This window comes from Penicillium odoratum (assembly GCF_028828045.1).
Source record: "Penicillium odoratum strain IBT 22623 chromosome Unknown utg000004l_segment0_segment0, whole genome shotgun sequence".
Taxonomy (NCBI): Eukaryota; Fungi; Ascomycota; class Eurotiomycetes; order Eurotiales; family Aspergillaceae; genus Penicillium; species Penicillium odoratum.
This window is the reverse complement of record NW_026643146.1, coordinates 1,811,364-1,823,375: the sequence shown is the minus strand read 5'-3', so window position 1 is coordinate 1,823,375 and position 12,012 is coordinate 1,811,364. Positions and strand designations below refer to the sequence as shown.

Genomic DNA, 12,012 nt, shown 5'->3' with positions numbered 1-12,012 from the left:
AGATGGACTCGCTCTTCATTCCTTATCGCTTCACATGTAGAACGTTCAGTACAGTCAGCCTGCACTTCTTGTCGCCTTCGGGCATGTAGTGCTGCACCTCGAGAGGCGGCGAATGTTGGATTCATGATTTTGGAGACGACAGCAGGACCTGCATGATCCGGGATAATCGTTTGAAGATTCCCAGGCCATGTAGGCCAAATCTCAGCCATGGCATCTTTAAAAGTAGCTAGAAAGAGTGGGTGGGTTACACTCTCCCCGGCCAGAAAAATGTGTGTAATAGAACGCGAGTAAGTTCGAGGAAGGACCAATAATTTGCGAACGGAGGCGGGGCCATAGTGAGTCCTGGGACCCTTTTGTCTGGAGAAGGTTATCTAGCCCCAGATCAAAATTCAGAAGTTGTGCGTCATCATAAGTCCATCGAGCTAAAGCCTGCCCACTTATCATGATGCTGGTGTACAGAAGATGCCGACTGTAGAAGATAGTAAAAACTTGGGAAAAGGACGGTGGGCAAAAACCTAGTTCGCAATCCCACAGATCCTGATAGCTTATGCATAGACCATATCCGTTGGCTGCAAAGACAGCATTGGCCTCCGCCAAGCTCCTGGGGTAAAAGTCACTGTCGCCTACCCATGTGCGCAGATCCAAGTCCTCGAGTGCAGCGTTGATTATTGAACTGATGGAGCTGAGATCAGGAGTTGTAACTGCAACTCTATCAAGCGCTTGAGATACTTGGGTAGAGATTTGGAGTACTTGGAGTAACTCGCTGATGATTTCAACATCGTTGTGCGCTTTGATCGGGGAACCGAGTTTCTTGTTAAGCCAACGCCACCAAGCGCCCCATGCAGTCGTATCAGACAGAGAGAAGTGGGAAAGAATGGTTTCATAACGAGACTTCTTGGTTCTACCGTACGATAGCCTGGAATCTCGTGCAAGTCGCTTCATAAGCTCGAGGTATTCGGGATTTCCCCGGACATGGGCTACTTCAACGACGGTTCCATTGTAGTAGTGTACTGAGGCTGTGCTTTTTCAAATATTAGATGAGTCAGAACGTTGACAGGAAATATCAATCGCTCACCCATATGAGGGGGTCAGGTCAAAGCCGATCCCGGGAGCATCGTGAATCTGTGTGGAGAGGCATGTTGCACACCATGGGCGACCACAATCGTAGGAGGGACAGAGGATATCGATAGCGGAGACAAGATTAAAAAGTAGAAAGCCTATCAGATATTCTATTCATTTTCAAGAATTTGGATTCATGATGGTCTGAGTAAATTTTCGAGTCATTTTTTCTGAATGGAAAGGGCATTTGCAAGAAGCGAAGCACCAATGCCGACATAGACCACCATCGGTCTGCGATTTGTTCGATAGATCAGGTCAGGGCTGCGTGGAATGAGGCAGGATGTCGGCAGATCTACGGCGGACCGCTCGTAAAATGAAACCAATGACCAGAGCACCTCTATTCCAATTCTGGTAAGCAAGGTACGATCAGCAAAAATCTACCAAATCGGGAAACTGCAAGCGCGTTCGGGACCAGGGCGTTTTAGCAGCAGTGGAGCTGCTTCTTCTCCCCAGATCCGACTCCCAGCCAGCTTGGTATTTGAAAGCTATCCCAAAATCATTGAAACGGCGAGGTAGACTGGAGAAGTTGAAGAAGCGATAGTACGGGTTGCATGACAAATAGACTCCTGGTCTACTGGACCCCAAATAAGTTTCCACCCCACCGGCTCTTAAGTCTGGCTCCATAAATACATGCGGAATTTCATGGGGGGAAAGAGACTAAGATATGCCGAGACCCACAATGCGGTAATTCAATTTGGCTTTAATTGACTGTTCCATGTTTCGCGAGCCGGATAAGCTCAATCCGTGATCCGGGTGCGCTAGCCCGGGTTTCCGTTGAAGATCGTCACTCCTTAACCGAAAAAAGCGACATTCAGTACGCCACAACTTATGTGTAATTATCGCAGGACATCTCAATCGAGCCCTTAATGCACAAATTTGCAGTCATGTATTTGAAATGCGGGTACATGTGTATGTAGCCGATATTTGGGGCGGGAATGGGTCTTGATCATCTCTTTTCCTGTCTTCTCGGCCTTCCTTTCTCTTTCTTCGGTTATTGTGATCTACGGTGTACGGTGGCAACTGGGAAGAGACCCACAGCTAGAGAGGTTCATGTAAATGCCGTGTGATTTATCTCCGAAAGAGAAACGAATCTCATCTTAGATAAACACCAGTTGCCCCTCAGTTGAGTGTTGGTCGTTTCACATCCACCTACATTCTTCTCTACCATGAAAATATTTATCATATGCGGACTCTCTTTGCTCCTGAGGTCTGTTAAAGCCTTTGAATGCCATCCCGAGGCGTTCTCCAAGCACCTTCCAGCCAACGCAAGCATCACATTCGCTTACCCAGTCGAGTCGAACGGCACATTCCACGTCCCCTCTAGTGATATTGGGTACCCAGAATCCCCGACACAACTGAGACAGCTTTGCGCAGTGCAGGTCAATGTCACCTCTAGTCCCACCTCTGCCTTCAGCTTCGGCCTATTCTTGCCTTCTTCTTGGAATCATCGTTTCCTGTGAGTCGCAAACTGACATTCACGATACTTTGTATCATCACTCACAGCTTTTCAGTACTGTAGGCAATGGGGGCTTTACGGGAGGTATCAACTGGATCGATATGGTATACTCGATTTTCTTTCCTGGCAACGCTATCTTTGACTGACCATTCACTGTAATATAGGCAGCCGGTGTAGGCTACGGTTTTGCAGCTATGTCAACTGACACTGGCCATAACAGTACAAGTGACGATGGCTCCTGGGCCACCAACCCTGAGTCGGTTACTGACTGGGGTTGGCGTGCGATGCATGGATCAATTGTTGTTGCCAAACAATTGACAAAAGCCTATTACGGAACCAAGCCTCGGTTTAACTACTATAGTGGCTGCTCCACCGGCGGGCGACAGGGACTCAAGGAGGCTGAGGAGTTTCCGGATGATTTTGACGGTGTCCTTGCTGGTGCCCCGGCGTGGTGGACCAACCGATTGCAACTTTGGAACGGCAAAGTGGGAACTTATAACGCTCCTGTCAATTCAGCCCACCATATTCCTGAGTCCATGTTCTCAGTCATCGGCGATGAGGTGCTCAGGCAGTGCGACCCACAAGATGGAGTCGTTGACCGCATTATTCAGGACCCTTGGCGTTGCAACTTGAGGCTTGAGACCCTGCTTTGCAATACTACAAACCGAGCAGCAGATAGCTGTTTATCTGGCGACCAACTTGATACTCTCTACCTCATTTACAATGACTGGGTTGAGACAAATCAGACATTTATCTTCCCGCATCTGCTACACGGTAGCGAAGCGCAGTGGAGCGTCCTCGTCAATAACGGTACCCCTGTTGCCCTTGGAACAAATTACATTCAATACTTCTTGGGCCTGGGTAAATCTGCATCAGAAACGTTTGACTATGAGAGCGTTTTGATCTCCGAGCGAATGAACCCTGGAAACGCAACGGCCGACAACTTTAATCTCTCTCCTTTCCAAAGGAAGGGCGGTAAGCTCCTGCACTACCATGGATTATCCGATGGTCTTATTGCACCAGGCAGTAGTATTTATTTCCATGATCAGGTGCTGCGAACACTGATTCCGAGAGGTATTGATGTCAGCGACTTCTATCGGTTTTTCTTGGTCCCCGGAATGCAGTGAGTCCCTAAATCCTGTAGAACCACAAGTCCGAACTAACCTCACTATCTAGGCATTGCCAAAGCACTCCCGCTAATATGGAGGCGCCATGGTACTTTGCGGGTCCCAACCAAGCCGGTAGTATTTCTACTAGCGCTCACAGTGTCCCCGGCTTCTGCGACTCCCGTCACGACGCACTGCTTTCTCTAATGGCGTGGGTTGAGAATGGCACTGCACCCAACGAGATCATCGCCACTAAATGGCACAATGATACCCTCCAGGACAAAGTGTACCGACAACGTCCAATTTGTATTTACCCCAATGAAGCTCAATATGATGGCACCGGTGATGTCAACAAGGCGGAAAGTTGGAAGTGCAAACCTCTATTCTAGTGGAAGGAAAATTGGAAAGGAGGGTGCGAGGGCAAGTCACTCGGGTTGGTAGGTGGCGCGGGAGCATCAATTCATGTGAGAAGTGAGTTCTCTTATACTTCTACTTGATTAATATATACATAGGTGTTCAAAAATGTTTGTACACTTTCAATCTTGGATATTATGATGATATTTAAACTTTCACATATCCATCACATAGTCATATAAACATTCAAATGAATTCTGGGTCATATATGAATAAGTTGTTTCGCAGCGCCTCTGGGTTTTTAATCAGGAATGAGTGGTCGAGGTCACGCTTTAAGGAGCCTCCGCTATAGCCAGTCAGTGATTAACCGAAAGGTAAAGTGGATAGAAGACGCACGTCTGCTGTAAAGATCCGCGATCTAGTTCTATTGGATCTTTCACCTGTAGCGGACCTGGCGCACCCGCAATTCGAGTATTTGGGTAACTCGAACCAGCCCGCAATCGTGCGTCCTGTGATTTTCAGAAGTGTCGTGCCATAACAACACTCCCTTGCTTCACTCGGTGGTATTCTAGTAAATTCATTGTCACATTCCAGAGTCACGTTGATATAGAGTACCTTGGTGAAGTCCTGACGGTCTCCGATAGTTTCTTATGGGGGTTTCCAAAAATTCTAAGTATAGTTGAAATAGACGGAAGCACAGGCTTCTACACCCTACCCGGTACTATTATACTGAATATGGAGTCCATGTTTAGGCGTAGAGCAATTCGAGGGAACGTCCGAGGGCTGTATGTAAGTAACTTCCCCGCTAGAATTTATGCGAGGTGCGAACGGTCTAAGGACTCCAGTATTGTATCCTATGGGAAACGGGCTGAGAAACGGATCGGTCATAGACGATAGACTGGCTAACGTCTTGCCTGAGTCGCAGTGCGCTTGGCCAACTGGATAGCTCGTATTGGTAGACTGCCAAATCTGCTGATCGTACCTGTCTCTGGAAGCTGCGCTTAGCACTGGAATAGCTTTTCCTGCCGGATCATTTAGTGTCTTAGGGTTTGTAGTGCTGCTATCCATTACGATAGTATCATTCTTTGCGCTCGTAAAGATGTCGTCAACCCCGATATGCGAGAGGCTTCCCACGACCTTGATCGTCTTTGAGAAAAGAAGCAAGGCTTGAAGAGGTGAGATAAGACCTCCAATGACATGGAGCGCAATAGCAACTAAAAGAAGCGAGCTACAATAGCGTTCCCACCAGCGTTTCGGCCCTCAAACGAAGTATAGACCTGTATGAGTCCATCCTTTATCTGCGAGAACAAGAAGCTGCCGCATGGTCATTTTGTATGCTTTTCCGTGGTGCTGGACGAATACGACCGCTGCGGCGGAACAGATAGCCGACGTTAGGGGAATAGTCAAAATCGACACAACAGACTGGATGACACGGGCCCTTTGATACCTTTTCTCATTTGATGCATAGGCCGCTGTATCTGGCTGGTACGCCCGGGGGGTCGTATGAGTTGGGATCTCGTATGACTTAGACGTATGACTTAGACTTTCATGGCTGAGTAGAGAGGATGCACAGAATAGTCCAAGACGATGTAGCTAAACGTTGATCTATTGTTCTCTGTCCCTGCGTTATGCTTTGGTGGTTGAGGCTCTGAGCACGGATGGTCATGAGAATGGACGATTTCAGAGGAATCTCTGCTGTGAGAAGATACCGGGGAATAAGTCTGACGACTCATGCCGTATCCAAGGCTTCCCGATGTCCCGTTCCAAGAAATAGGGAGAAAAAGGCTCTGTCAACAATACAAAGAGGCGAGACGGGTGAATTAATAGAATTCCGCGGAGCCTCGCATAGCTCCGCACAGCCCAAAGGGGCCGTGGACAATGAGGCTACGCCAAGGCCGATCACACCCCAATAAAAATGCCAGCGCTAGAAAGGCATGGCGATGGGGCCGAAACTTCTTCTTGGCATTGCTGCCCTTGGCTACCATCATTGCTTCTGCGCCTTCTGGCTGATTGGGCTTAAAATAAGACTGATTGACAACAAGATAAACGAATGAAGAAGTAAAGTGGCTCAGACCCGTCAGCCTTCCCCCTGCATTACACGCCATGATCTTGGCCCTGCTGTTGCCCCGCTCTTGACTCGCGTATTACAGTAAGTCAACGCCTAGGGATGTCGCCATGGATAGTTCAACTATGATGGTACCGCAAATTACGTGTAGCGCTTAAGATGCCGCTAATCCCCCTCTGCTCAACTATTCCCTCAATTTCTTCCATGTATACTATATAGAGATATATGTGGATGATCAAATTGAAAAAAAGACAAAACGAGTTAATGGAGTTCTACTAGGCAGATCAAGGTTAAGGGCTTTCGGCTGAGTAAAATGGACAATGAAGGGGGAAGTGCACGGTGGCTGTCTGACCACGCAGACTGGGCTGCACACACACACATTCACTGCCTGCTCGGGAGGTGAGTGGTCCAGATGAGGCCACACGAAGTATTGGCTCCTAGATCGAATTTTAGGCTTATCCTCATCCCTGACATTGATACCGGCTGCGTCTCGAATCGGCATTCGAATTATTTCAGGGTTTGAATTATTAAAAAGATTAAGGGAAGCTCGAGTAGCTATATCGATATTAAGGGCTGGACGTCTACGGTCACTTTTCAACTCAATGCCTGTGCCGTAATTCAAGAAAGGTATTTCAGGCATCTCAATGTCTTTCCATTCAGGTTCAACACATTGTTAACAATTTACAATTCAACATGTTTCTCAAATGTTTTCTACACTGCCCCTGTTATTTTGCTTACGCGACGACCTGCGTGAGCTTAGCTTCCGTATATCGACCAGTCTTTACAATTATAGTGCCAGCTTCCGCTTGCACATTTCCACGCTCCCAGAAAATATTTGAAGAATGCGAGCAGAACAAGCGACTAGAGTAAGCCCTCCACTAGTCCTGCATTCGCCAGCCGCAATTTTACTGCGCGGAAGTCGCCCAATCTAATCCTGGCATGGCGATTACTCGAAAGACTATAGCTTCTATTTAGGTTCAATTCAAAATTCCAGCCCCTCTTCCTATCCTATTTCTCGCCCCTTATAATGACTTATAAGAGTAAAAAGTATCACTGAATTTTTCAAATTCTAATTATACATTTTTTCTTCCTTCAGTGGAGTTACGATATCAGCAGAAAATGTTGCGTGTCCGATCCCATTTTCCATCTCTTCGGGTCTTTCAACTACTCCCCACTATAACTTCCGGCTGCTCAAATCTGAAGGAAATACCGTCATTGAGCCCAATTCATTTCCATGCAAGAGTGAAGGCTGGCAGGCAGCTGCAATACTTGCACTGCAGCATCCTGCCAAAGGCATTCCTTCAGGGAACTTCTTGAAATAGCCAAGCAGAATGAGAACACCGTATGCCCCAAGACCAATCGGGACCACAAGGATCAAGATGTCGCGCCAGAAAAGAACATAATTGATGGCTGTGACAGTAGTTCCCGAATCAATGCCGTGAACATCAAGCTGGACGAAGGAGAACATCGCTGACACAAGCCAATGGATTAGAGTAATAATAAGAGTGATCGGAACGCTCCATCTGTACGGAAGGGACAGGAAATATGTAGACCGTTGCTCAGACTTAGGCATCGGCCAAGTCACTCTAAGCCCTTTTGCGGCCTTTCGAGAACCTGCTGAATAGCCACACCATTCATGCATCACAAGCATCGTAGTTATGATGTTGTTGAGTCCAAGATAGACGTAGGATATCAAGACTTGTGGAATGTTGGCAAGGAGGCACACGGCAAATATACTCGCTCTACCAAGGCCAAAAACAGTATTATGCTTACCCAGAAAGTCAAGTGGTGTGGAAAACCCGGGAACATCTAGCATGCTTCCGTTAAGGGCGATAAATATTAGGCCAGTAACTGCAATGGCGATCACTGAGAGGGACAAAAGGACATATTGCAGCCTGTTCACGGATCGAAACCATCGATCACGGCCGCCGCTCCAAATATCTCCTATGTTGGTCGGACGAGAGCCCCATTTACGCGATTTCCCTAACCAATGTTCATCATAATCTTCTTTGGATACCAGACAACGTCTCTGGGTATAGACATCTGGTTCTTTCAAGAATGATTGTATTGCATCCCCGAGTGTGCATAGAGGTGGGTCTCTCTGTGTGATGCGAAGAGCGAGGATAAAGCAACATGCCTTGATGACATTGCAAAGGATTACAATGATCAAAAAAACCGGAGCCAAACTAGCTTTGCATTCCTCTGCTGTTTCTTGCGAAAAGCATTCGTGAACGGGGCTTGTGAGAATTCCCCCGAAGTCTGGATCGTTCAGCTGGAAACCAAGATAAGAAAACTGGCTGCATCCTGTCCAGTCGTATGTATCTCCATTGTCCAAAACATATTGATTTCTCCATATTGCGAGGACTGGAGGGATGGCTGAAGATTCCCAATCAATAAGGAGGACATTGCTTCGGCTAGGGAGAACGCTGCTGCAGTAGGCCCGCTGACACTCATCGGCACTCAGATGTTCGAGTTCAATGCCTTGCATCTTCTTTTGAAGACCTAGGATTATGGCACGGTACCTAGCAGCAGTATCATTGTCTAACTTCCAAAATAAATCTTCGGATTCTGCGACGGTCCATTCCGTGCCATTTCCGAAGTCTAGAGTAACAGCGACCGCAAGATAGTCGTTTGTAGATTGAGTTTCGAAGACAGTCGAGTTCCAGATCATATGCAGAGGAAAGGAACTTAGGCCGAGCACGAGCCAGAGACATAGTTTCGATCTCGAAACAAAAAACAGGTTGCGGATACTCGGGGTGCCAATGTTCAACCAGTGCTGCTTGGCATGAGCCGCGTCCACCTCTGCGCGTGTCCGCGAGTTCAAACATTGCATCGCGAAATTACTGTACGCAAGTAAGATCGTACTTAGAATGTTAATGATTAAATGTATGACCGTGGTCACCTTCTTCGTGGTTTCGCAACTTCCGGTGTAAAATGCCACACTGTTACCAGATATCGGATATTTGGCACAAATTACGGCGATGGTGATTATGTTGATCAGCAGGATGATAATAGCGGCTATTGCGCCACTAGCTACAGTCAGTCTCCATGCATGAAGCGCCCGTGCCTTTAACCAGCCAGATAGGTTGTTATCGTTTCTGCGGTCGGATATCTTATCCCGTAGCGAGATCAAGGGTATCGCGTCTATCGACATCTAAAGGTAGAAGAGCCAAGACTGGGGAAGGTTTGATATTAGCGAGAGGTCGCCTTTAAACCAGTCGTGTAACTTTAAGACTAAATTTAAAGACGAATAGGGCATGTGTTAATTGGTGGAGCGCGCGCACGGCCGTCAATTTGGCTGCCCAACAAGTGAGCAAGTTGAAAGCAGGCTGAGTCGCGCCGACCCAGTATAGTCTAGCTTTGGGGGGAATTATTGGACTGACTGTTTTCATCTGAAACATTCGGCCTCTTGGCATCTCACAGCCCCTCATGCTAGCGGAACAGCCCCACCGAATGCGACCTGGGGTTGGGAGTCCTAGCGGGAATACCCAGAAACTAGTTTAGGCACCTTTTCTTGAAAATATTGGCACAGCCTTGCAGTGCGACGTAATGTGATGATTTGGAGTTTATCGGCAGTATAGTGTCTCATAACTTCAATCATCCAATCTTCTCCCTACTGCTAACCACCGCTTTCTGATCCGTTTCCCTGTTTTGCTATAATTGAGTGGCAACATGAATTGCGACTGACAGATTTAAAGATCAACACCAACATAATATCCCAGCCACGGGTTGCCACACGTCGCATCAACTTGGGTATTCCAAGAACAAAATTGAGCCAATGTGATCTTTGCGGCCGTATGGACTGAATAACAGCTGTTGCCGTCCTTGGTCAGATGATAGGCCTTGCAGTTGCTGACAATCCCCGGCATCTAGGGCGTGGGGCCCGTAGGATCAGCTGTTGGCTTGGGTGCCGAATTTTTGGTTGCGCCAGGAACGTGCACGCAGACGTAGTAGTCCAGCCAAAGGTTTCTGCATTCTGAAAGATATTAGATTTTGACTAAACAGGGTGGATCCAACTCCTGGTCACAGAGTGAGGATAGAAAGAGTAGATCAAGACATACGGTCATTAACCTTACTGTTCCGGCTCTTGAACTGGGCTTCGCTGATACCGTACTTGGCAGCAATGGTGTCACATTGGTCACCGGATAAGACCAGGTGGAAGCTATCACAATTGGCTGCAGTCCCAGGCATAGTAGGTGAGTTGGTCGGGGCGGTCTCAGTGGTGTTTGAAGCCTTGGTGGTAACTGTTGCGATTTTCGATTTGGTGCTACTCATCCGTAGCGGTGCCAATCACGCAGTACAGCTTGCTCGTATCGAGATTGGGGCAGGTGATACCGGAATTGAGCCGCTTCAGATTATCGACGGAGAGCTGCCATTGCTGGGATGCGCCGACGGCGGGAAAAGCTGGAAAGTGCATTTTCGTGAGCTTGAATCTGGAATATGCAACCAATTAAATTGTCAGCGCCAAATGTCTGCTGTTCAAAAATTGGAGGCCCATACCTGTAGATTAGACACGATGAGGTTCTTTGATATCAAACCAGGGCCTCTATAGAGCCTCTTATATTATTTTTGGGGCCCTGGCAAATCTGAAGATAGTACAAGTACACCCTCAGGTTTGACTTCGATTTACTACATCATGTACTTCGCGACAACTTCCGGACTAGATGAAACCCTCAAGTCCCTAGTTTAGTGTTAGATTACCACGCTTATTATTATACTGCATTGTCGGCAGCTGATCTGCTGCCCAGGGGAAGAAAGGGCTACATAGTAGCGTGGAAACAGAAGAAGGGGACAAGATCTGTATTCCGAGAGGTATGGAGGAGAGGAAGAGAGAGAGAGAGAGAGAGATCTAGCTAAAGACATGCACGCACTGACAAACGGATGGGGTCAGCTGACCCCATATACTCCAATAGGTATCAATGACTAGCGTAAGAAGCGGATCATCACATTTTAGAAAGGCAATTGTGAGATAAATGGAAGACCGTAAATATTTTTATGAGATCAAAGTGCCAAGTACGAACATACACACAGAATGAGGACCATTTGGCCGAGCAGAGTCGCAGGGTCGCAAGCTTAACCAAGAAACGCTCTAAGCGAGATGATTGAGAGGTCTATGGACGAAGAGAGATGCAACTCCCTGTTAGCCTTGATAACTAATATAAACTGGGCAGTAACACTGGAATCATCTGGTCACAGGGTGTTAAGCCAAGACCTTGGCAGGGGCGCTATTAAAATCCGCTCCTTTCCGAACTTCATGTGGGCGGAGTACCAGGGTCTTAGACCCTATAGCAAGCTGGCCCATAAATCGCCAAGGCGCGATCTTATGCGGGTAGGGATCGGGGTTTCATCTTTCTTTCAATCCCTGCCACCATTGATTGCCTCAGGGGTCTAATATAGCGCATGACCCCCAATTTCTTCCTGCATCTCATCGAAATTTGTTTCCAACCTTCGCCGAAATATTGTGTAAAGACATCTGCCCGGACTTGTAATCAGTGATTCTCGCCATAATAGAGCCGCCGGGGTATATAGTATATATCGGAACAATCACACGCTAAACCTAGCTGGATATATAGCACTAGTCCTATTCGAATCGACAAAACCGCCTTTATGGAAATACCACGATTCTCCCTCACCCCACCACGCACAACCATGGTCTTATCGCTGTCCCTCTGGATTACCCACACCATATTGGATTGCAGATGCAAAGTTCTAGCAATTTACGCTATACCAAGTAAAGTTTAGCGCCACCGGTCTCTGTGCGTGCCCGTGCGTCGTTGTTTATAGTCCTAGTTCCCCTCTCCCGCCCGACATCCAATACTTTTTAAGCTGTAGGGTGGTCAAACTAAATTGGCATTGAGAATTCACTCAATTTGTTTTGATTGTGGTTAATGTGATCCATAACTAGATGAATG

The 12,012-nt window shown here is 47.4% G+C and overlaps 4 protein-coding genes across 4 annotated transcripts; 1 reads left to right on the top strand and 3 right to left on the bottom strand.

The window, feature by feature from the left end:
• Positions 1 to 216: 216 nt before the first annotated feature.
• Positions 217 to 1,079, bottom strand: N7520_004953 (uncharacterized protein; the record flags this gene model as incomplete). Its single annotated transcript, XM_057138887.1, has 2 exons — positions 217 to 1,016; positions 1,076 to 1,079. The coding sequence occupies 2 exons, from the start codon at positions 1,077 to 1,079 to the stop codon at positions 217 to 219; spliced, it is 804 nt and encodes a 267-aa protein (XP_056997094.1).
• Positions 1,080 to 2,285: 1,206 nt separating this feature from the next.
• N7520_004952 (tannase and feruloyl esterase) lies at positions 2,286 to 4,070 on the top strand (the record flags this gene model as incomplete). Its single annotated transcript, XM_057138886.1, has 4 exons — positions 2,286 to 2,575; positions 2,631 to 2,679; positions 2,740 to 3,698; positions 3,752 to 4,070. 4 exons carry the CDS (start codon positions 2,286 to 2,288, stop codon positions 4,068 to 4,070), a joined length of 1,617 nt encoding a protein of 538 aa, XP_056997093.1.
• A 3,204-nt stretch (positions 4,071 to 7,274) lies between these two features.
• N7520_004951 (uncharacterized protein) lies at positions 7,275 to 8,933 on the bottom strand (the record flags this gene model as incomplete). Its single annotated transcript, XM_057138885.1, has 1 exon — positions 7,275 to 8,933. One exon carries the CDS (start codon positions 8,931 to 8,933, stop codon positions 7,275 to 7,277), a length of 1,659 nt encoding a protein of 552 aa, XP_056997092.1.
• A 1,036-nt stretch (positions 8,934 to 9,969) lies between these two features.
• Positions 9,970 to 10,517, bottom strand: N7520_004950 (LysM peptidoglycan-binding domain-containing protein; the record flags this gene model as incomplete). The annotated part of the gene is made up of 3 exons (XM_057138884.1): positions 9,970 to 10,076; positions 10,162 to 10,333; positions 10,395 to 10,517. The coding sequence occupies 3 exons, from the start codon at positions 10,515 to 10,517 to the stop codon at positions 9,970 to 9,972; spliced, it is 402 nt and encodes a 133-aa protein (XP_056997091.1).
• Between the last annotated feature and the right edge of the window lie 1,495 nt (positions 10,518 to 12,012).